The 19,130-nt window shown below is 34.8% G+C and overlaps 1 protein-coding gene across 4 annotated transcripts in view; it reads left to right on the top strand.

Annotated features, from left to right (window-relative positions):
• Positions 1 to 17,941, top strand: part of TNFRSF19 (TNF receptor superfamily member 19) — a 59,371-nt gene extending 41,430 nt beyond the window's left edge. For all 4 annotated transcript variants that reach the window (XM_027713686.2, XM_027713685.2, XM_039378654.1 and 1 more), the window contains 5 exons: positions 8,359 to 8,523; positions 9,708 to 9,833; positions 10,557 to 10,650; positions 12,741 to 13,141; positions 15,546 to 17,941. In XM_027713686.2, coding sequence (XP_027569487.1) covers positions 8,359 to 8,523; positions 9,708 to 9,833; positions 10,557 to 10,650; positions 12,741 to 13,134 — 779 coding nt within the window. In that variant the 3' untranslated portion in view covers positions 13,135 to 13,141; positions 15,546 to 17,941. The remainder of the gene's footprint in view (positions 1 to 8,358; positions 8,524 to 9,707; positions 9,834 to 10,556; positions 10,651 to 12,740; positions 13,142 to 15,545) is intronic.
• Positions 17,942 to 19,130: the final 1,189 nt, after the last annotated feature.

The following is a 19,130-nucleotide window of genomic DNA, read 5'->3' as shown; positions in this document are numbered from 1 at the left end:
ATTAAAAACTTAGAAAATACTAGTAGAGTTGGTTATGCAGCTCTTAACATGCGTCTTAATTCAGAATCATAATTCAGCTCAGTGGTGTGTAAGTATTATAAAACAATCTTAATTACTTAAACATATTCTGTTTTCCATAGTGCAGACTTATTTTCTCCCCAATATTAATTTAAGGTAAATTAGTGATATTTTAACATAATTATAAACAGGACGAACATAAGTGGTGAGCAAGCCTGAGTCTTGTTTATTTAATTTTGTTGCATTCTACATTTCACATGACTGTTGACTGTGCAAAGAGGGGGCATTACTACTTCTACCAAAGCTTTACGACTGGGGAAATTCAACTGGAGAGAAGAAATAAGCTTTTACCAAGCTCAGCTTATAGCCTAGTGGATAAAACAATCTCCATAAAGGTGGTAGTAGAGGCAATTGAATCTCCATCTCAAAATTCTTGGCAAAGAGTTCTTAAGCTTTTTCAGAAGGTAGAAACCCCATCATTACCTCCTCTTTCAAGAGTTGCATCTGAAAGGCATAATAAGCCATATTTGTGATTTCTCCCTCCTTAATTTAATTTTAAAATAAGATCAGAGATTTTTGTTCTCAGGAGAGATGGAGATATGGAAGCTCCTCTCTATCTCTGAGTAATTTATGGGAAGAGCAAAGCTGAGTATCCTTCTCCAGGTTTCTATGTCTATAGGCTGAGCATGGTGACATAAGTCACTGTGCTACTCATATGACAGATATTTCAGATTCTGTTCTACATTTAATTTTTTTCTTCACACTGTATAGGAAGTATGTGACCTAATACAGGCCTCTAGCTTCCCAGATAGATTTGGATTTTAAAATTACAGATTTTAGAGCTTAACTTCCACATACTTAAACCCTGTCCCTTTGTCACTCTTCAGAATAGATACCAAAATACAGTGGTATCAGTATTGCATGCACATTGACTTTTAGATTATTCTGAATTATCTGAAATCTGAAAATTGTGGGTCTTCTGTATTTTATTTTTCATATATTCTCTCAATTCAGAAATAACCTTTTTAAAATTTAATGTAACAAATTGTCCAGTGTTGAACACACATGCACACACCTCTTTCTGGATGGAATTTCTAATATTTGGAAGAATTTCCGTAGCATTTATGTTTTTCATATTCAGTAACAAAAATGCTAGTATATTAGAAAGAGTTTGAAGTGTGGCGATGTCTCCAACCATCAGGATTTCATTTTCTGTACCCAGTTATTTCATATTTTAATTGTAGGCCAGGAAGCAACAAGGGAAGGGTACTAAAACTTTATTGAATTTCTCTGTAGCTGCTGGAACATCTAGCTCTCTGGACTAGATAAGTTATTTGGCCAATTCAAAATGTTGGGTTTTGAGCAAAATAAGGAAGTGATCCTGCACCTAATTTGATATTAAAATATAGTAGTTTTTCATAATGTATCACTTATTTATATATTTTTTAATTTGAATATACAATTCCTATTGTCTAAAGCTGTAGAAACTTTGTGAATGAAAATTATGACACTATACTCTGGTATTTTGATGACAAAACAGGTATCCAGCTTGCAAACAGAATTAAGATAGCTGAGTACTGTTGTCTTTACGAAGCATTTTTAAAGCAATAAAAAAAGCCATAGGTCTTGACAATGTACTGCATATACTATCAGTGATGTTTATTGAAGTCTGTGTCAACAACTTTACGATACAGGCTTGCCGTTGTCATGCAATCTTTTGCTCTATTCCCTGGGTGTTATCACAGCTGAACCAGGACAAAGAGGGAAATAATTGGGGTAGAAAGTGAAGTGTTAGAAATCACTTCTTGTTGAATCAGAGAGAGGTAAAAGCCTCTTTTATGACTGATTTACACTTCACTTCTTGCTTTACTGGGATTTATACAAATATACATATAGAGAGAGTACTGTATTAATTTCAGAAATTGTGAGGATGTATGGCAATTGCAGTTGAAATCTGTACAGTGTTCCATCAGTGCGTAGCTGGAAGAGCATGTATATTCCCTGCCCAGGGGCAGGCATAGCTAACCCCACCAGCACCTCAGTTGTGGTCACAGGATAGAGCTTTCCACACTGTCATGTTTCATCCATACTGAAAACCAATCCAGGCACCATTCTACAGCCTCATCACACAGCAACTCTGAGATCTTGTTCGGACCTTTTGGAACAGATCTGTAACTTGTATGCAGGGGATTCACAATGTTCAATTACACTTCTGATTAATGGAAGTGGGTTACTCTCTGTTGGCTAAAGAGACAACCTTCAGACATGGTTATTCCTGTATTTACATACATGCCACTGTCATTTAACTAGGGAATATACAGTTAGGTTCTAAAGGGTATATGGTCTCCCTCTGCTCTCTTAGCAAACAGGTAGTATTAGTAGTTGCCCACTTGAAAATGCTGTGCTTTTAAGCAATGCAAACTCCTCTTCTGCTTATGTGGGTAATGTCTTGTGTAACAGTTTTAGAACTGAGAGGGACAGTGTGTGTATACAAGCAGTAACTGTCATCAACAGGCCTAATTGACTCAAATATTGCACAAGGTTGTTTTTATTCTGTAACTGGGTAGTCCTTAAGATTAAATGGGACTGCACATACAGAATACAAATTGATACTTGCTGTTTTCATTTTCAGTTGAAAAGATAAAGCAACTTTCATAGCCTGGGTGGGATGGATGCATTCTATAGTTGGATTTGAACAAGAGAATAGCTGAAATATCATGTTCTATTTTGCAAAAGATGTCTGAAAAAGAATTTGGTTTTAAGAGTACAAGTTAGAAGTGATATAGGGAAATAGTTTTTCTGCTCTGTCTCATATGTTCTGACCTAAATTTTAAGCGACATTGATATAACACATGAAAACACCTGAAAAGGAAGTTGCATTTACTGCAAAATAGATATTGGACACTCTCAACAGTCAGAGATGTAGAGTTGGCTTCTGGAAGCAAAAGTCAGAAAGAGAATTGCTGACACCACCACAGCCATTAACAGCAACATACGTTTTATGCCACCAGATCATGCTAAGTATTTCCAGTTTATGGAGGAGAGACAGTATCTTCTCACATTAATATCATGTTGAGGGGTTTGTGGGGTAGAATATGTAGTTCAGCAGTGACACAGATTTTATCCCACTTCCTCTAATTTTTTTTTTTTTTGCTTACAGGTTTTTTCAGGTTATTTGAGGGTAGCAGTGATCTGAAGCGTTATTCTCATGTAGTAGTATTTTCAAGTGGCTAAACAGTTCTCAAAGATGAAAGTTTTGTGTACGAAACAGTGTTGCTTTTGTGCCCATATATAGTTTAGATGACCATGGTGTTGCAGAGGTTGTCTGTGTCTTACAAACATAGTGATGTGTATCCAATACTGTGGAGTTCATATATATTTTAAATTCACATACACAGTGTAATTGCTTTACCATTTTAAGCATAAAAGGCTGTCAGCAGCTGGAGTTTGTGAAAATACACAATGCAAGAGAAATGGTCTTGGAAATTAATAAATCAAATTTCAAAGATTTTAGTTTATAAGCATATTTCTCAGGATTTCCAAACAATAGATAAATACTTGAATAGTCATCTTCTCCCCTAGGGATTTTGGTACATTTTTTAAAAAATAACAAAACCAGCAAAATAACAAACAAAAAAAAGAAGCTGTAAGGCATGAACTTGGAGACTGAAGGCTTTAAAGTTAGCACTTGGAGCACATTTGAAAGATGTGGTTTGACACGATGAACTTTTGGGTGTAGGCCATAGATGCAGATGGCTGTCCTTTTACAGATGTTGAGAGACTCTGCCCCTGTTGTTTACCACAGTCTCCAACACTAATGTTTAATAAGTTTCTTACCTCCTACTTGAAAGATCAGGAGAAAGGAGGCAATCTGCTGCTTTGTAAAGACTCAGAAATATCAGGGCAACTTACTTTCAACTGATGTTAGTGCTCAGTGGTATATATTACACATGTAATTTTATCTATATATACAGATTTTATATGTGTAGTATCTGAATGGTCTGTATATAATACATACTTTCGCTTATTTAGGACTCGGTAGACCTACAGCTGTCTTACTTTTAAATGAACATAAACATCTTTTAAATTTTTTTTTCAAAATGAAGGAATTTCAAAGTAAGGTACATTGCCTTGCATTTTCTGTGGATCAAGAGCACATATACAGATAGCCACTGCAATTCAGGCAGTAACTTGTTAGATTGTTGTAACTTGAGGGTATGTCTGAGCCCTTAATTCTTGTCAAATTAGGGTTGATACCACTGAGTTTAGCCACTCTATGTAAAGGTAGTGGGCAAACAGTTTTTATAATAGGTGAATACTCCTTTCATATTTCAAGAATTAACAACTTTTTAACTTTTGCATTTTATTTTCGGTCCTGATTGTAACAGATGGCACTCTGTCTGATGTTACCATATTATCACTTTCCTAAGTGCAGTTTGGATTAGCTTTTTTTTTTTTTTTAATAAACGCTCTTTGGGTTAGTGTCGACTTTATGTGTTAAGAAAGAAACCCAAACATATTATTCCCCATTTTATCCTCCCCAACTTTAGTAATTATTATATTACTGTTTCTTGTATCCATAGAAGAAACATATAATGTTGCAAGTTCTGTTTTCACATCGATGATCTACCACAAAAAGGTTTCTTTTAGGCTTGCTGATTCCAGTAGTGACTGTAACTAATCATAGGTCTGAGAAAAAAGTCTGATAAAATAAATATGAAATAAGTGATAAAGGAAGTCTTTACATTTTGCCCTGTCTCTTGTTGTTTGGTATAACAGGCTGAAAATTCAACTGTTCTGTTTATTGGCAGAAGTTACAGTGATACAGCTGGGACTCACGTGTTCTGTATTAGCTGAGTTACTGCTATTTAACCATCTTAGATTAGGAGAAACTTCAGTTGCTTTTAAGAACCACATCTTTGCATATACTGCCATTGCAATGTAATATTGGCTAATTAAGGGGAAAATGTGTATTCAGACTTACTGCTCAAAATTATGCAGGAGACAGCTTGATATTTTGGGTAATTCTTCTTTAGCACTATCACATTTCCAGAATATGTTGGAACATATGTATAATATGGACATGCTTTCCAGAATCATAAACCAGTGTCCACCTCCTCCCTCCTTTCTGAATGCATCGCATCCAATTCACAAAGTGTTTAATTGCATATTTAAATTTAATCATGTAATCGTTTAATAGATGTAAGTACAAGGTTAAGTTTAAAATGCAGGTCCTTGCTGTACTGAAGTGGGACCATTAAGTCTGTGAAAAGAAAGATAGAGTTTATGAAAATGCAAACATGTCTGAGTAACACTAAAAGCAGAGTTCAGCAATGCCCAACGGGCCACTTCTACAACAGCAATTCACTTCTGAAATGTTGGTCTCTGCAGGGAAGATCACTATCATTATAATTAGAGCTAGACTACAATGGACTGCTCACAGTAGCTATTCCAAAAAGTTCTTTGAAGGTGAAGATGAGTGGTAGGCATTCTCAGGAAGAGAAAATTGCTTGCTCAAGTAAAAAGGAAAAAAAATCAACCAAATTAAACAAATCTCAAATAACTAGATGGCTAAAATAAATTTAAAATTTAGCCATCCCTATTTAAAATAAAATCACTGTATTTCCAGCTTGGATATTGCTGGTGGGCATTAAAGAAATATATAATTTATATTTTCATAGAATAGGTAATATGTGATTATACTTGAAAATAGATACATATTGTGAGCAAATGAAGAGAGACAAAAATATGGCAGCTTCACCTCCAGTACTCTTGTTCTGTTTTTGCTTTCAAAACTGACAGTTCTTTTTTCTGGAAATTATGAGGGCCTAATTACTAAGAACTGTTTAGCCCTCTTAGGTACATTGATACAAATAGGTATATTGGTATGAAAAATATTTGAAGATGTTCTGATCAGTTTTTTTAATTGTCTGTTTTTTAAATACTTGTCCAGGCTGTCTAAAGATTCTATCAGGCACTTGGCTAAAATTGAAAACCTGATACCAAAAGCACAGTCCTTGATCTTCACACCAAAGCCATCACACATTGCTGTATTGAAAGGTTTTTATATAGATTTACTGCTTTTCACAGATATCCCTAGACTTTGCATACCATGTAGAAGTTGCTGCAGTCTGCTAAAACTATAAACTTCAAACTACAGCTGCAAGAATCCTAGAAACAGAGGGGAATCTCTGTGGAAGATTGAGATGCTCCTGCCAAGAGCATTCAAGTTATGACAAAAAGATTATGACACTGGTTGCTTTTTCTTTAAAATTAACAGTGAAGATCTGGAAAACAGGTCGTAGAACTTAGCTCTTTGAATAAATAGGAATTATAGAAGTACATGAAGAGAAAGATAGGTAATAATTATGTGAGAGGAGAAGTACCTGTGCCAGCGATAGTCAACCTCACAATTATAAAAGTGTGTCCTGATGTTCAGAGGGAGCCTCCTGTGTTTCAGTTTGTGCCTCATTGCCTCTGGTCTGCTGAAAAGAGTCTAGCACTGTCCTCTTTGCACATTCCCTTCAAACATTTATACAAATTGATGAGGTTCCCCTGAGTCTTCTCTTATCCAGCCTGAGCTGTCCCAGCTCTCTCAAACTTTGATCACAGGAGAGAGAGGCTTCAGTTCCTCAGTCATTTGTGGCCTTCCATTGCACTTTCTCCAGTTGCTCCACTCTGTCCAATTTGGCAAGTTAAAAGGATATAAAAAATATCTACTATAAATTTGTTCTTCACACTTTTGATGTGACAGTGGAACATAATAGTACATATCACAGGTGTTTGGAAATATTCAAGTGGATGTAAATGCAGTAACACTTGTTTCTCTCCATGTTGAAATCAGGAATTTATCAGCTAAACATTCTTTTGTATAACAGCCTTGATCTGACTTCTCCACTTTTTTTATATTTCCCCAGGTACCAGCAACTATATGATACTATAAGCCACAGAAACTGTTTTTATTTAATATGTTTGGGGGGGGGGGTTCAATTTCTGGATTCTTTATTTCTTAGAAGTTAACGTTTTCTTTGGAGTTCAGTGATCTAAAGACTACTATTAGATTAGTTAGAATGAAGTTGATTTTCAAAATGCCTAGCTTTTGTCAATCTAAGCCTTATAATGAAGCAGTATGGTATTGCAAATGCTTTGGTGCTGATGTTTGATGTGTGTGGAGGAAATACCATAATTATTTCAGAAAATTATTCCTGAGTAATAAAATTCCATTGATTGCACTAAGCAAGCCAGTAAGTTCTCTCCTGTTATTATTAAATTGCAGTCAAGATATCAAACAATTGTATGTGTGTACAATTTGATTAGAGGTTTTAATATACTCTGGCAGACATTTATATCACAATTTAAACTTGCGACTGCATGGACTATTTTTTAGAAAATTATAGTCTTTAGGTTTTAACCAAATATCTTCTGCGGTAAATAGGCACATTTAACTTACTCTTTTAAGTTAGTAAAATGTAGCTTGTGGTTTCTTAAAAATTTGCTGTCAGAATACTCAATGTTTTATTGCTTTTTCTCATTGAATTTATGTGGACTTCAAAGTAGATTGAAATAGATGGGCTATCAAAATTCATAAGTCATTTAAAAGAATTTAATTTTAAAATACTACTCATTATTTAAGATAGTTTCAGTAGTGGTAGTTAAAGTTTTGATCCTTTTAGAATGAATATTTTTCACTTTCCACCTAAAGGTAACAATGTTTGTCAAAACTAGAAACATTGCTTAAGTCCTTACTGAAGTCAATGTGTTGAATGTTGACTAGAGGTATTATCTAGTGTTAAAAAAATATCACTGAAGAAAAAAAAGTTAACAGAGTTGAAATCCTAGGTTTGATCCTATAAATGACCATGGTGTCAACCAAGCAGAATGTTAACTTTGATAGCATTTGAACTTCTGTGGGTGTCTCAGTTCCCAGAAAGTTTCTTTAAGGGAAGTTCATGTATTTGTGACTCCCTCTAGTGGATCTCTTTCTCAACTCTACAGTAGGAAATGTTCTCCATATTAAATTCATGTGACATTAAATATTCAAACGTCCTTGTTTTTGTAGTGTGGATCTGATTCCATTCTCATGGACAGTCTGAATGTATTTATGTTTATCTCCACTCATTATCACATATTTTGCAATATAGTTTTAAAATATTTTTTTCATAATTTGATTGCTGATAATTGTATTCATTTATATGTGCAACTAATGATGATACATTAGCAGACGGAACATTCTGTTTTTTCTGTGCTATAAACCTCTTCTGTTTCTCAGACTTTCATTTACATGACTGTATTCCTGAAATGTTTGCAGTTCACCTTGATTGCTATTTAATTATATTTCAGGTACCATCAGGGTAAATCTTGTGAAGATCCCTTCAACTGCTTCCAGTCCCCGAGACACTGCTCTGGCAGCTGTTATATGCAGTGCACTTGCAACAGTGCTCTTGGCTCTCCTCATTCTTTGCGTTATCTATTGTAAGAGGCAGTTTATGGAGAAGAAACCAAGCTGTGAGTTTCCAGTTATTACTGTTCTTTATAATATTTATATAGTGGTGTTAGTTTGGCAGATCTCTCTGTAGGTAAATAAATGAAATGTCTGCATCATTCGAGCAGGTTTAGCATTGAGATGATCAAGGTAGCAGAAGCCTAAGACTCCATCCAAGTTTGCCAGCTCAGTGTGGATGTTCCAGCTTCTACTGATAAAATGCTGTGTAGATATCCAGAAATAGTCTAATTGCATCAATTCTGTGCCACACTCTGCTAGATGCTGCACAGGATCTATGCATCACATGCTATTGTGAAACACGGATTAGGTCATCGAGATAATGGATATGGCCAGTGTAGATGAGAGATTTGTCACTAACAGTTTGGGTTTTATGGGCATATTCAAGATGAATTAAATGCCTAAGACAGTTAAATTAATAAACTTTTTTTAAACTCATAACAGCTCATCAATGTAATTTGTTTTTAATACACATTTTTCTGCCACTTACTTTAAATTAAGAAAAAGTCAAAAGCACTCTAGTTCCCCTTTATAATTTAAAAAAACTTGTATTAAAATATGTTTATAGCATCTAATGAGCCCTGAATGCCAAACAAGGATATTATCTAGGAAGGATTGGTGTTATCACTGCTTACAGCACAAGCAAAAATAAAAAGATCGAGAGAGGTATTTGTAAGAATTGTTCCTAACCTAGAAGATGCTTTAGAGTTTTGTGAAATTCAGACATAATGAATTCAAACTTCAGTTAGTGAAGTGTAGTAACTCGTTTGCCTTGGCCTACAATTATAGTGATTAAAGGAAGTCTGCTGTTAATATAAAGCTCTTTAAGATAACATAAACAAAATCTCAGTGGCTGAAAGCTGAGTGTCGAAAGTTTCAGATGGGAATCACTGAGAATCATTAAGCACTGAAAAACTGTAACACTGAATAAGATATACTCTCAAATCATCAAAATGAGAGCAGATGTCTTCCTAGAAGAGGCTGTAGTTGAACCAGGTGTTCTAGGGTTTGTTGCAAGATCTGTGGCTTGTGTTATATGAAACCACATGATCATTGTGGATCTTTCCGTTGGAAAATGTATAGACATACGTTATAGCATGACATTTAAGCATTCTATGAAGCTAGAAGGCTCTGAGCAGGAAGAAAGATAACACTTACTGATATGGATTTTTATTCTCTTTGTTCAAAGGGTCTCTGAGATCACAAGACATTCACTACAATGGCTCTGAACTATCATGTTTTGATAGACCACGGCTAAATGAATATGACCACAGAACATGTTGCCAGTGCCAAAGAAGCACATCACAGACATGTGGTATGTTAGGTCTACTAAAAGGTGACTTTATTTATCTAATACTTGAGTTGTGACATTTAACTTTAACTACAGAGTCAAACTACCCTTTGTCCTAGGCCAATTTCCCAATAAGTAGATAGGATTTTTAAGTAGCTATTTGGAGTTTTTTTGTTGTTTTTTCCTGTTTTCATTCCAGTGACTTCACTTAAAAAAAAACTTTAAATACCTACATCATTTCTTTCTGATAAAAATAACACTACATCTGGCTTTGAGACTTAAATTAGTATGAAGGATTTACCAGCCAGTATCTAAGAATGTGATATGAATGTTAAAGACATTAACAACCTCAACAATTAAAGTCATTGCCATTTTGTGAAGTCGTATCAAAACAGATGCAATTGTGACATTAAGAAATACATAATTTAACAGAAGAGCACGGGCTTAAATATCATCCTAACAGGTTAACTCAGAATGCTTCCTCTCAAGTGTATTCAGTTGAAAAGCAAAATAGTTAAAAAATTAGATATTCATGACTGGCATCTGTATTACTCCTGAAGGAAGGACAGGGCTTTCTTTTTTGAGTAATTCAATTTTAAAGGAATAGAGAACCCATTCCTTGCAATAAGAAATCTTTCCTCAATCCATGTATTATAATGTAACTGGCAAACTAATGCTCAGGTTTGAAAGAGAACAGAGACTAAGTTTATACAGAGCTTTAACAGTTTTAACATTTTCATTCCTTAGGACCAGTTCACTTGATTCCATCCCTGTGCTGTGATGAAACCTGTAGCATGGGTCACAGCTGTGCTTTCCACTCACAGACCACACTTAATGAAAGGTAAGTTAGTTTTACAAATGTCTATTAAACATTAAGTATTGTTTTATGCAGTTAAATTAATATTTATACAGATACAATGACTGTTTGAAGTGGAATGAGGGATTTTGATGAACTGTAGCCATATCACCCCATGCTATGCAAGAACAGGTTTGTAGTATTACTTTGCAAATGCTGACTTGATACATGGGTTTCTGCAAAGAAGTGACTTATCTCATGAGCACATAGTCTTCCTTTTACTCTCTGGCACCTTAGAGGCTTTGGTGACCCTCTCTTCTGCTATTGATTAGCAAGCTGCTGCATAGACTCATGAATCTGGTGGTATTGACAATTCAGAAGTGTCATGAAGATTTTTTTTTTTTAATTTAGGAATTCTTTAGACTTTCACATTTGAAATATCTATTATTTCTGAATTTCTAGCAGATTATAATTTTCTCCTGATCCGCTGAATATAAATACAGTAGTAGAATAGTTATTTCTACAGCAGTACCGTGAGCTAAATACATAACATTTATGGTGTCCTTCAGAGTTTCCTTCCTTCCAGAGTTACAGATTTAAACACAGGATGTATTTATTTCTTTTAGCTAGAATAATTTTCCATATAGGGTTAAATTGGTCTTCAACTGTTTTGTTCTAATGACCACATGTAACTGAAAATGTAGAGGCAGCTTCTTCATAAGTATTGTTTATGTAAGGTGACCTAGTGACCTAAGTGTAAGATACAAAATATCTAAATTTTCTATAACAATTTGTTTAAATACTGACAAGCTTGAGTCATCCTTGTATACCACCAAGGCTGACAAATTGATAGCCTTGTACACAAAGTTGTGTACTTTTTGAGGAATCTTTTGGTTAAGGCTTTAAAAATAACTGTAATATCCATGTAATTTGGACATCAAAGATCCTGTGGTTCCTTCCAGTAGAAATGGAGTTTATGCCAATTTCCTTTGCCAGAATAATGTATTTCCTTCAATTGTGGGGCAGTGTCCTGACTTTTGGCCTCCTTTCTGAAAATACTTTGTGTGCATATTAAAGCTATTAAAGCATCATGTTTTGGAAATGAGTAAGGCTACTTAAAATCTGTTATAGGCATGTTAATGTGGGGTGAGTTTTGTCACACAAATTATTACTGCATATCAGTCTTAATATAGCCTTTACATTTTTATAAATCCGTTGACAGTTTTTGGAAATAAAACATATGTATAACTTTTTGGTTTTGGTAATACTTCTTTTGGCATACATATAATGAAAAACACTACTGGACTTTCAACAGACTTTGGCAGATGTCAGTATTATCATGCGCTTTAAATACACTCGAGGTAGATAATATTGAGTTTCTACTTGTACTTTCTTCCATTTTCCATAAAATAAAAATAATATTTGCCCTTCTTTAATTTTATGTCCTTTCCACAGGAAAAAGAATAGGAGAAAAACTTTTCACATTTTGAAGCCTAGACAGAACAAACTGAAAAATCTAAAATGAATGCATATTCAAGTTTAAAGCAAACACAAAGTTTCAAGCAGTCTCGTTGTCTGTTCCCGTCTCCCACTTTACTTCTTCTGTTAGATATTTGTCTAGCCTGGTTTTTTGGGGGGGAAAAAAAGGAAAAAAAAAAACCAAACCCCCCCAAAAAACCCCTAGTGTTGAAGATTCTAGATTCTACCCAACCGTCTTTCTTGATGTACTTAAACCTGTTATATCTTGTCTTAGTACCCCACCTCCCCATGCATTGAAAAAAAATAAATTCCTTCTTCTTTGCAACAGTGTTTGTATCTGGACACTACTATGATATTTTTTGGTCATATTTCTGCCTGTAAACAACCCAGCTGTAGAACCTGTTTTCTGGAACCCTGGATTCACTGTCTGAAGTGCTCTGGGCATCATGTTTACCTTTAGTAGTGTTCACCAGGGCTTTTGTCATTTCCAGACAAGGAACAAACTGTGTTCCTTTTCAAATGGATGAATGTCTCTAGAGTATTAATACAACCCTGTTAAACCTTCTTGAAATAACGGCAATTACTAATGATAATAATTACAATACTGACAGTATTTTCTGGAATGCTTTGTAAACCATGTGTCTATTCTTTCACAGAGCTGCTGATTCTGTTGGAGAAATGATTCCTGCTTTCCTTGGTTCTCTTTCACACTCTGCCTGTGGAGACATTCCAGATGCTTGGCCTCTTATGCAAAACTCAGCTTGTTGTGACAGTATTTCTATCTGTGAATCATATTCAGAACTGGCTGGAGGATCTGCAAAATCCTGCAGCCCTGAGACTGAAAATGCAGCCACTGTTGAGTTGGATAATAACCAGGAAATAAGTGAAGTACTTATTTCAGCAAAGTCTCTTGATGGAAATGTTGCAAAGTCCTTTGAAATCTCCAAACACAGCACATGCATAGAAGTTTCATCACTTCAGAACTTGGTGACTGCTGAAACCCAGCCAAAGACAAAGTGTAATGGAACAACAAATGACTCTACAGATTGATAAAGAGGTAAAAAACATAACTACAAAGGAGTGAGAATGAGCGCTTCAGGCATGTAGAGCTAGATAAAAATAGAATTGTAAAAAGTTGTAGGGTTATATTTCTCCATAGATTACACCTAGCTATTGCTGATATAAATTAAGCCTCTACAAGAGATCTGGCATTTTAAAATTGTTAACTGAATTTGAAAGGTGTAATTATGCAAACTACTGTTGAAATAATATGAACCAGAATACAGGGGTAAATCAGTAAACCAGTAAGCTTTTATCAGGGGATTTTTTCATTAAATTTCAGGGGAAAAAATGAGTTTAATAGCCATATGACCAAACTGTTATTTGAGTCTAGTCTTCGTTTATGATGGAGAGCTGAGGAATTGTCTTTGCTTGTTGTAAACAAAGCATAAAAGACATGCAAGTGTTCATCTAAAAATATTCACAAAGCCTTTCTGTGGAGTCACTACAGCAGGCTTAGAAACAGAAGAGAATTTCAAATGCTTTTTAATGCCATTCATATTCGCATGTCACCAGATGAAATGTAAGTTTGTCCATAAAATACAATTTAGTCAATGAAAGCTCAGAGAAAATGCAGGTCTGAGGTCAAAATGAGAAGAGATGATAAAACAATTGTCGCTACTATGTAACAATGGAACCATCACAAAAAGTCACTCTGCTACTGGTTCATCATTATATCTTTCTGAATATTAGCTGTGCTCTGTATCTTTAAAATGGAATTTTCTACTATTGTAAGTAAATTGGAACATCAAGTAACTAATCTGTGAAAGGATCCCAAATTATGGTGTATTGTTACTCCAGGGTTATGCAGGCTGTGGCTGGAAAGCTGAAACACCTTCCTGTGTATGTACACAGAGACAGGAACACAAGCAATTGCCATTAATATTAATAATCCACCAAAGTTAATTAAGAAAATGATGCTATCTGTAATTATGAAAACTTTGGGTCATCTGCAGAAATAAAACTGCCTTCCTTTGATCCTCTTCCATTTGGTTTGCCTGCCACTTTCTTATTGTTCCTAAACATGAAGTAGAAAGTAATTAGTATTTAACAAAAAATATGCATATTCTGAAGACATGTACAAGCAATAGTTAATTCTTTGTAAATCACGCCTTAATTGTTTAGGTAAAATTGTCAAGACAAGGAAGGAAGTGAACAGACTGCTAAGTCAAGAACTGTTTTGCCATTAACTTCAAAGGACCTTGTATGTCACCCTGAAAATCTACTGCTGTCACTGAAAATATCAACCTTATCTGGGTTGCACATATTTTTCTCAATGTATTATTTACAATATATAGTTTTGTCTGTAACAATGCTTGGCACTGACTGCCCATGTCTTAGATAGCAATTATCATAGTTTTATTTTGGTATATGTCAAATATCATTAGGTGATATATATAGGTCATATTCTGTAGGTATGTGTAGGAAGGGACAGTGTCATGGCTCTGACTGCAGATCTCAATGCTGCTAGTTCCCAGGTCTCGTGATGTCTCAAGGGACTATATTTCCATACTAACAGGATTTAAAAAATCAAAAGTTTGTGGGTGTTTTCCCACTAAACCACGTATCAACTTCAGAGGTGTGCAATTATTATTGTATAAGAGTTTTTCTAGATGAAAGGAACCATGGAATTTCGAAGTATTACTATAAAAATTAGCTTATATTTTGCCATAGTTGTTATAGTATATGAATTGTAAATTTTACTATTAATTCCTATGTGTATGGAGACATCTTTTGTAGCATCCCAAAATCCTGTATTCTTTGATGGTTTTGTACTATCCTGTATTACTACTGAGATTTGTGTATAATTTTGAATAATCAAGGTCTTCAGGAGGGTTAAGTTTTTCTTCATTTTTATTCTTTCATAGACCTTGCTGATTCATTTTGTACAATTTCTCCATATTCAGACACTGTGGTGGATCATTATCTCTGCATTTTTGGTGGAGAAATTTAAGTAGCGTTTGAGGGACAGAACCAGGACTTAGGCTTACCTGAGATGTATTTTCAGGCTTAATGGTAGCCAGCTGTACAACTCCAAGAAAATTATTTCATCTCAGTCTGCACCATTTTTTCCCATTTGCCTTCCATCTTTCATGGCTTGAAATATTTTGAGGGAAGGATGGTCTTTTTAGTGCCTGTGGATGCACTAGAGTCTTGCATAGGTCCATACTTTATTATTATATTGCAAAAGCAATAATAACATGATAAAATCAGAATATAGCATATTTTTATATACATACACGCAAATATAAGCTTTTTAATACAGATTTAGTCTTCAGGTTTATGTGAATTTTACAGCAAGCAGTAAGTATACCTCTACTTTTTAGTGTTTAGTCAAACATAGAAGTACATACTGGTTTTTTACTAATTTATGTAACCACTCTTCTATCGCTTTCTTTTAGGAACCCAAGGTTTTTCTCTCAGAACTAAAGCTGAATGCTTCCCTTATGCTCCTCTGCTGATTTTCATCAAACATAGTCTGGTCTTCAGTGTTGCATGCTTTCAAAACCAGCTGGAAAAAAATGGCATCACTTCACACCTTCTGAGCAGTTGTATTGGAGGTGTAACAGCTGTAAAGTGAAACTTCAAAGAGCATCCTAGGAGAACCCTCAAAGTGGATTTATGACCTTTTGCATCTCTTCTTCTTTTCCCTCAGATTCTCAAAACATGTAGTGGAGTGAGCTTAGTAGTGTATGTAAATACAGCAAAAAATATAAATACTTGAGTGTGATTAGGTGGGTCTCTTACATATGGCTACAGGTGTCAGAAGGCGTGGGACAAGATGTTGCCAGTTATTCTGCTTGCAGATTTATGCATGCATTAAAATTCTTTTTTCTGCTGGTTCTAATTTTAAATCATTTTCCTGCTATTGAAGGAGGTAAAAAATAAACATTTCTATTTATGCAAGGATCATCTATTGATAAACTGAAGCTTTTATTATATATTACATTATAGTCAATAAGCTAGTTTGGGGAGTTAAAGAATTAGCGTGTTACGGTATGTACGGTTAAAGTCCCCTTCATCCAATTATTACATTTATGGGAGGTCACATTGTTCTGTTAAATATAGCAGGAGATTATCTTTAAATTAGTTTTAGTTTAATGAAGGTCAGACATATAGATAGGGATGTTGTGTTTAATTGGTAGTCTCAGTATTTGAATACAGCACTTGTTGTTATAGCACGTAATTTTTGGATGTTGAAATAAATGTAATCAACTGTCACATCAAAATTTCCAACTATAGCAGGTGTCCCATGAAAGTATTAATACAGTGAGACCGTTAATAAGATTTTTTTATTAATGCATTCTTTTTAAAGGTCGAGCTTCATGGTGACCTAATTCGTTCATTTAGGAGTCCCTGTTTCATTCATGGCACTCTGTCCTTCTCACTGTAGTATTGTGTCAATTCAAATTTTCCACACTAAATTTAAAACCTGATTCATAACTTTTTTTAAAAAAATACCTCTGAATTAAATCCTCGAAGTTGTGTGTATGCCTAGTAAATTATCAACTCTCTGCAGTCAGTGCTGTAATTCTAAGATTTTTTTAACAGCTATTTGTCATACCACATCCCATAATACCATTTTTTGCAGCCATTTTTATCCTTAAGATAGTTTTTGCTTCTGTGGGTAATCCCAGTAACCTCTACTGATTCATTACATTCAACAGGCTCAAACTTGCCAGTGATGAACTCCAGCAATTATTCCTTTCAAATACCCAGTGTGCCTTGACAAAAGTAAAGCAATCAGCAAAACAGATGCAAATTTGCAATAAATATTACTCATCTTTCCACACATGGTTTGTGTGGCAATGGAAATGTTGAGACAGTATTCATAATCCATTATGGAGAAAGACTTTTGCTTTGAAGCACACAGTAGAAGGTTGGACCTTCCTGCACAGGAATAGCTAAAGCCAGTACAGGCAGCCATGGCAGGGAGATGCTTCAGCTCTTCACTCATGAGATTATTCATGTTTGCAAAAGTCATGAATAACAGTTATCAAGTGCAAACCAAAGTAAGTGAAGAAGTTACATGATTTTTTTGTTGTTGTTTGGTTTGGTTTTTTAAGTAGTGAATACCATCATTTGGTCACTGATGGAATAATGTGCAGTTATACAGTACAATTACTCAGCTAATTACTTTCAAGTATATATTTAAATACAAGTAGTTTTGAATAATTTCTTTGTAGACTTTCATACATTAAAGAAATTACAAAATATTATTTTTCACTACATGTGCATGAAGAGATGTGTGCTTCTTTGTATATACTTTGTAAATAAAAAAAAATCCAATATGCATTTCAGTATATGGCAAAATATTTTTGAACATATGCAGATTTCACCTTTCACTAATAACAGTTCTTTAAAAAGCTATGTTCAAAAGTTTTGCCAGCATCTGCCACAGTATGTTTTCCAATTGGAATTTAAACTTTATATAATTGCTTTTGTCCAGCAACTCTAGAGAAAGATACTCATTTTTTTTAAATGAGTGACAGATAGCGTGAGAGCAAATTGGGAGGAAAAAAATTAAGAGAGTCTTTTTAAATATATGTGTATATTATGTATATACTTTTTTCCTTAATTTAACCAAATTGGTCTTTTGTATATTGCCTGTGGCAAGCAATGTTGTACATGCCAATAGAAAACATACACTATCACTGCATTTAGACTGCCCACATATCACATCTAGGGACTTACAGTGCTGTTTTAAATACTCCTTTAACAAATGTAAATTAAAATCTTGTATAAATCGTTTTGTAATACTTTTTCTACTTGTGAATAAAATGTTACATGAACCAGTCTTGGTCTGTTGATCTCAAATTAATAATAGCATTTTATGCAAAGCTAGTGATCATTTATTTTATTGTTTTTAGAATTCCATAATGGTGTAATTGTATTAAAGTTATGGTAGAATTTGGTACATCTTTGTCTTGAGGTCCTTGCTGTTTAAGAGTAGGATCATTCTTCAAGCTGGAGGACCGTAAGCACCACAGATTGCTGTCTGTATAATGTCTTTGAAAACAGAACCCAGTGCTCATGCAGCAGGCTGTTTCAATAATGAGAGTAGCTGTATTTTTGAAACAGGAAAGGAATCATGGCCCCTGATCAGTACCAACAGACCCAGCATTTGTGTTGCACTGCAGCTGCAGCCAAGAGTGGTTTCAAACCCTGGCTGAAGTAAGAGTGAATTAGAGAAAACTGATACGGAAGACTAATTACCTGTGATTATTTAGGCCATTTTTCAAACATTGTCCAGAAGGTTTACATGAAAATATTCAGGACCATGTTACTCAAATGGTTTACTGTACAATTTAAATGATTAAGAAAGGGATGGCATCGTCTGACTGACAAGAGTAGAAGACTGAGAAGAAAGAATAATTTGATAATTGCATATAATTACATGACTTCTGGGAACTGAATCCAGATAAGGATGATAGGTAACATAAAGCAAGAGTAGTTGTGCTGGAGTGTGGTAGCACCATTGGTTTTGGGGGGAAAGTTTGGGGAAAACTGAAAGCTGCTCTGTCCCTGTTGCTAGTTTAGTCTAGCAAATTTCACATTGCTGCTTCTCTGTGTATTGCTGTTATTTTTGCAGTCTTTTAAGTATGTAATTCAGAGCTTAACTGGGGATCACCTTCCCAAAATAGCAAGGACTCCTTATACGCTGGTGCCATGTGCTGCACTCCTGAGTAGTCTTCTATTTGTTTTCTGCTGTGATTGTCAAAAATGGCAGCAGTCCACATCTCCAGCCCAACTCATCATCCTTTTGGTTCACCTGAAATCTTGCAAGTCAGCACAGCAGCACATGTCATGTTTGGGAGTTTACTTTGTGTCAATACAAGTAGCTTCATGACTCTCAGCACTGCTAGGATGGTAATGGAGCACCCATGACAAAAATTAAAACAAAACAAAACAAAACAAACAAACAAACAAACAAACAAAAAAACAAAACAAAACAAAAAAAAACAAAACAAGAAATAAACAGGAAT

This window comes from Pipra filicauda, unplaced genomic scaffold, assembly GCF_003945595.2.
Source record: "Pipra filicauda isolate LSUMZ 115617 unplaced genomic scaffold, ASM394559v2 scaffold142_size1944046_pilon, whole genome shotgun sequence".
Lineage (NCBI taxonomy): Eukaryota > Metazoa > Chordata > Aves > Passeriformes > Pipridae > Pipra > Pipra filicauda.
Note: the sequence above shows the minus strand (reverse complement) of the source record. Positions and strands in the feature narration are given on the sequence as shown.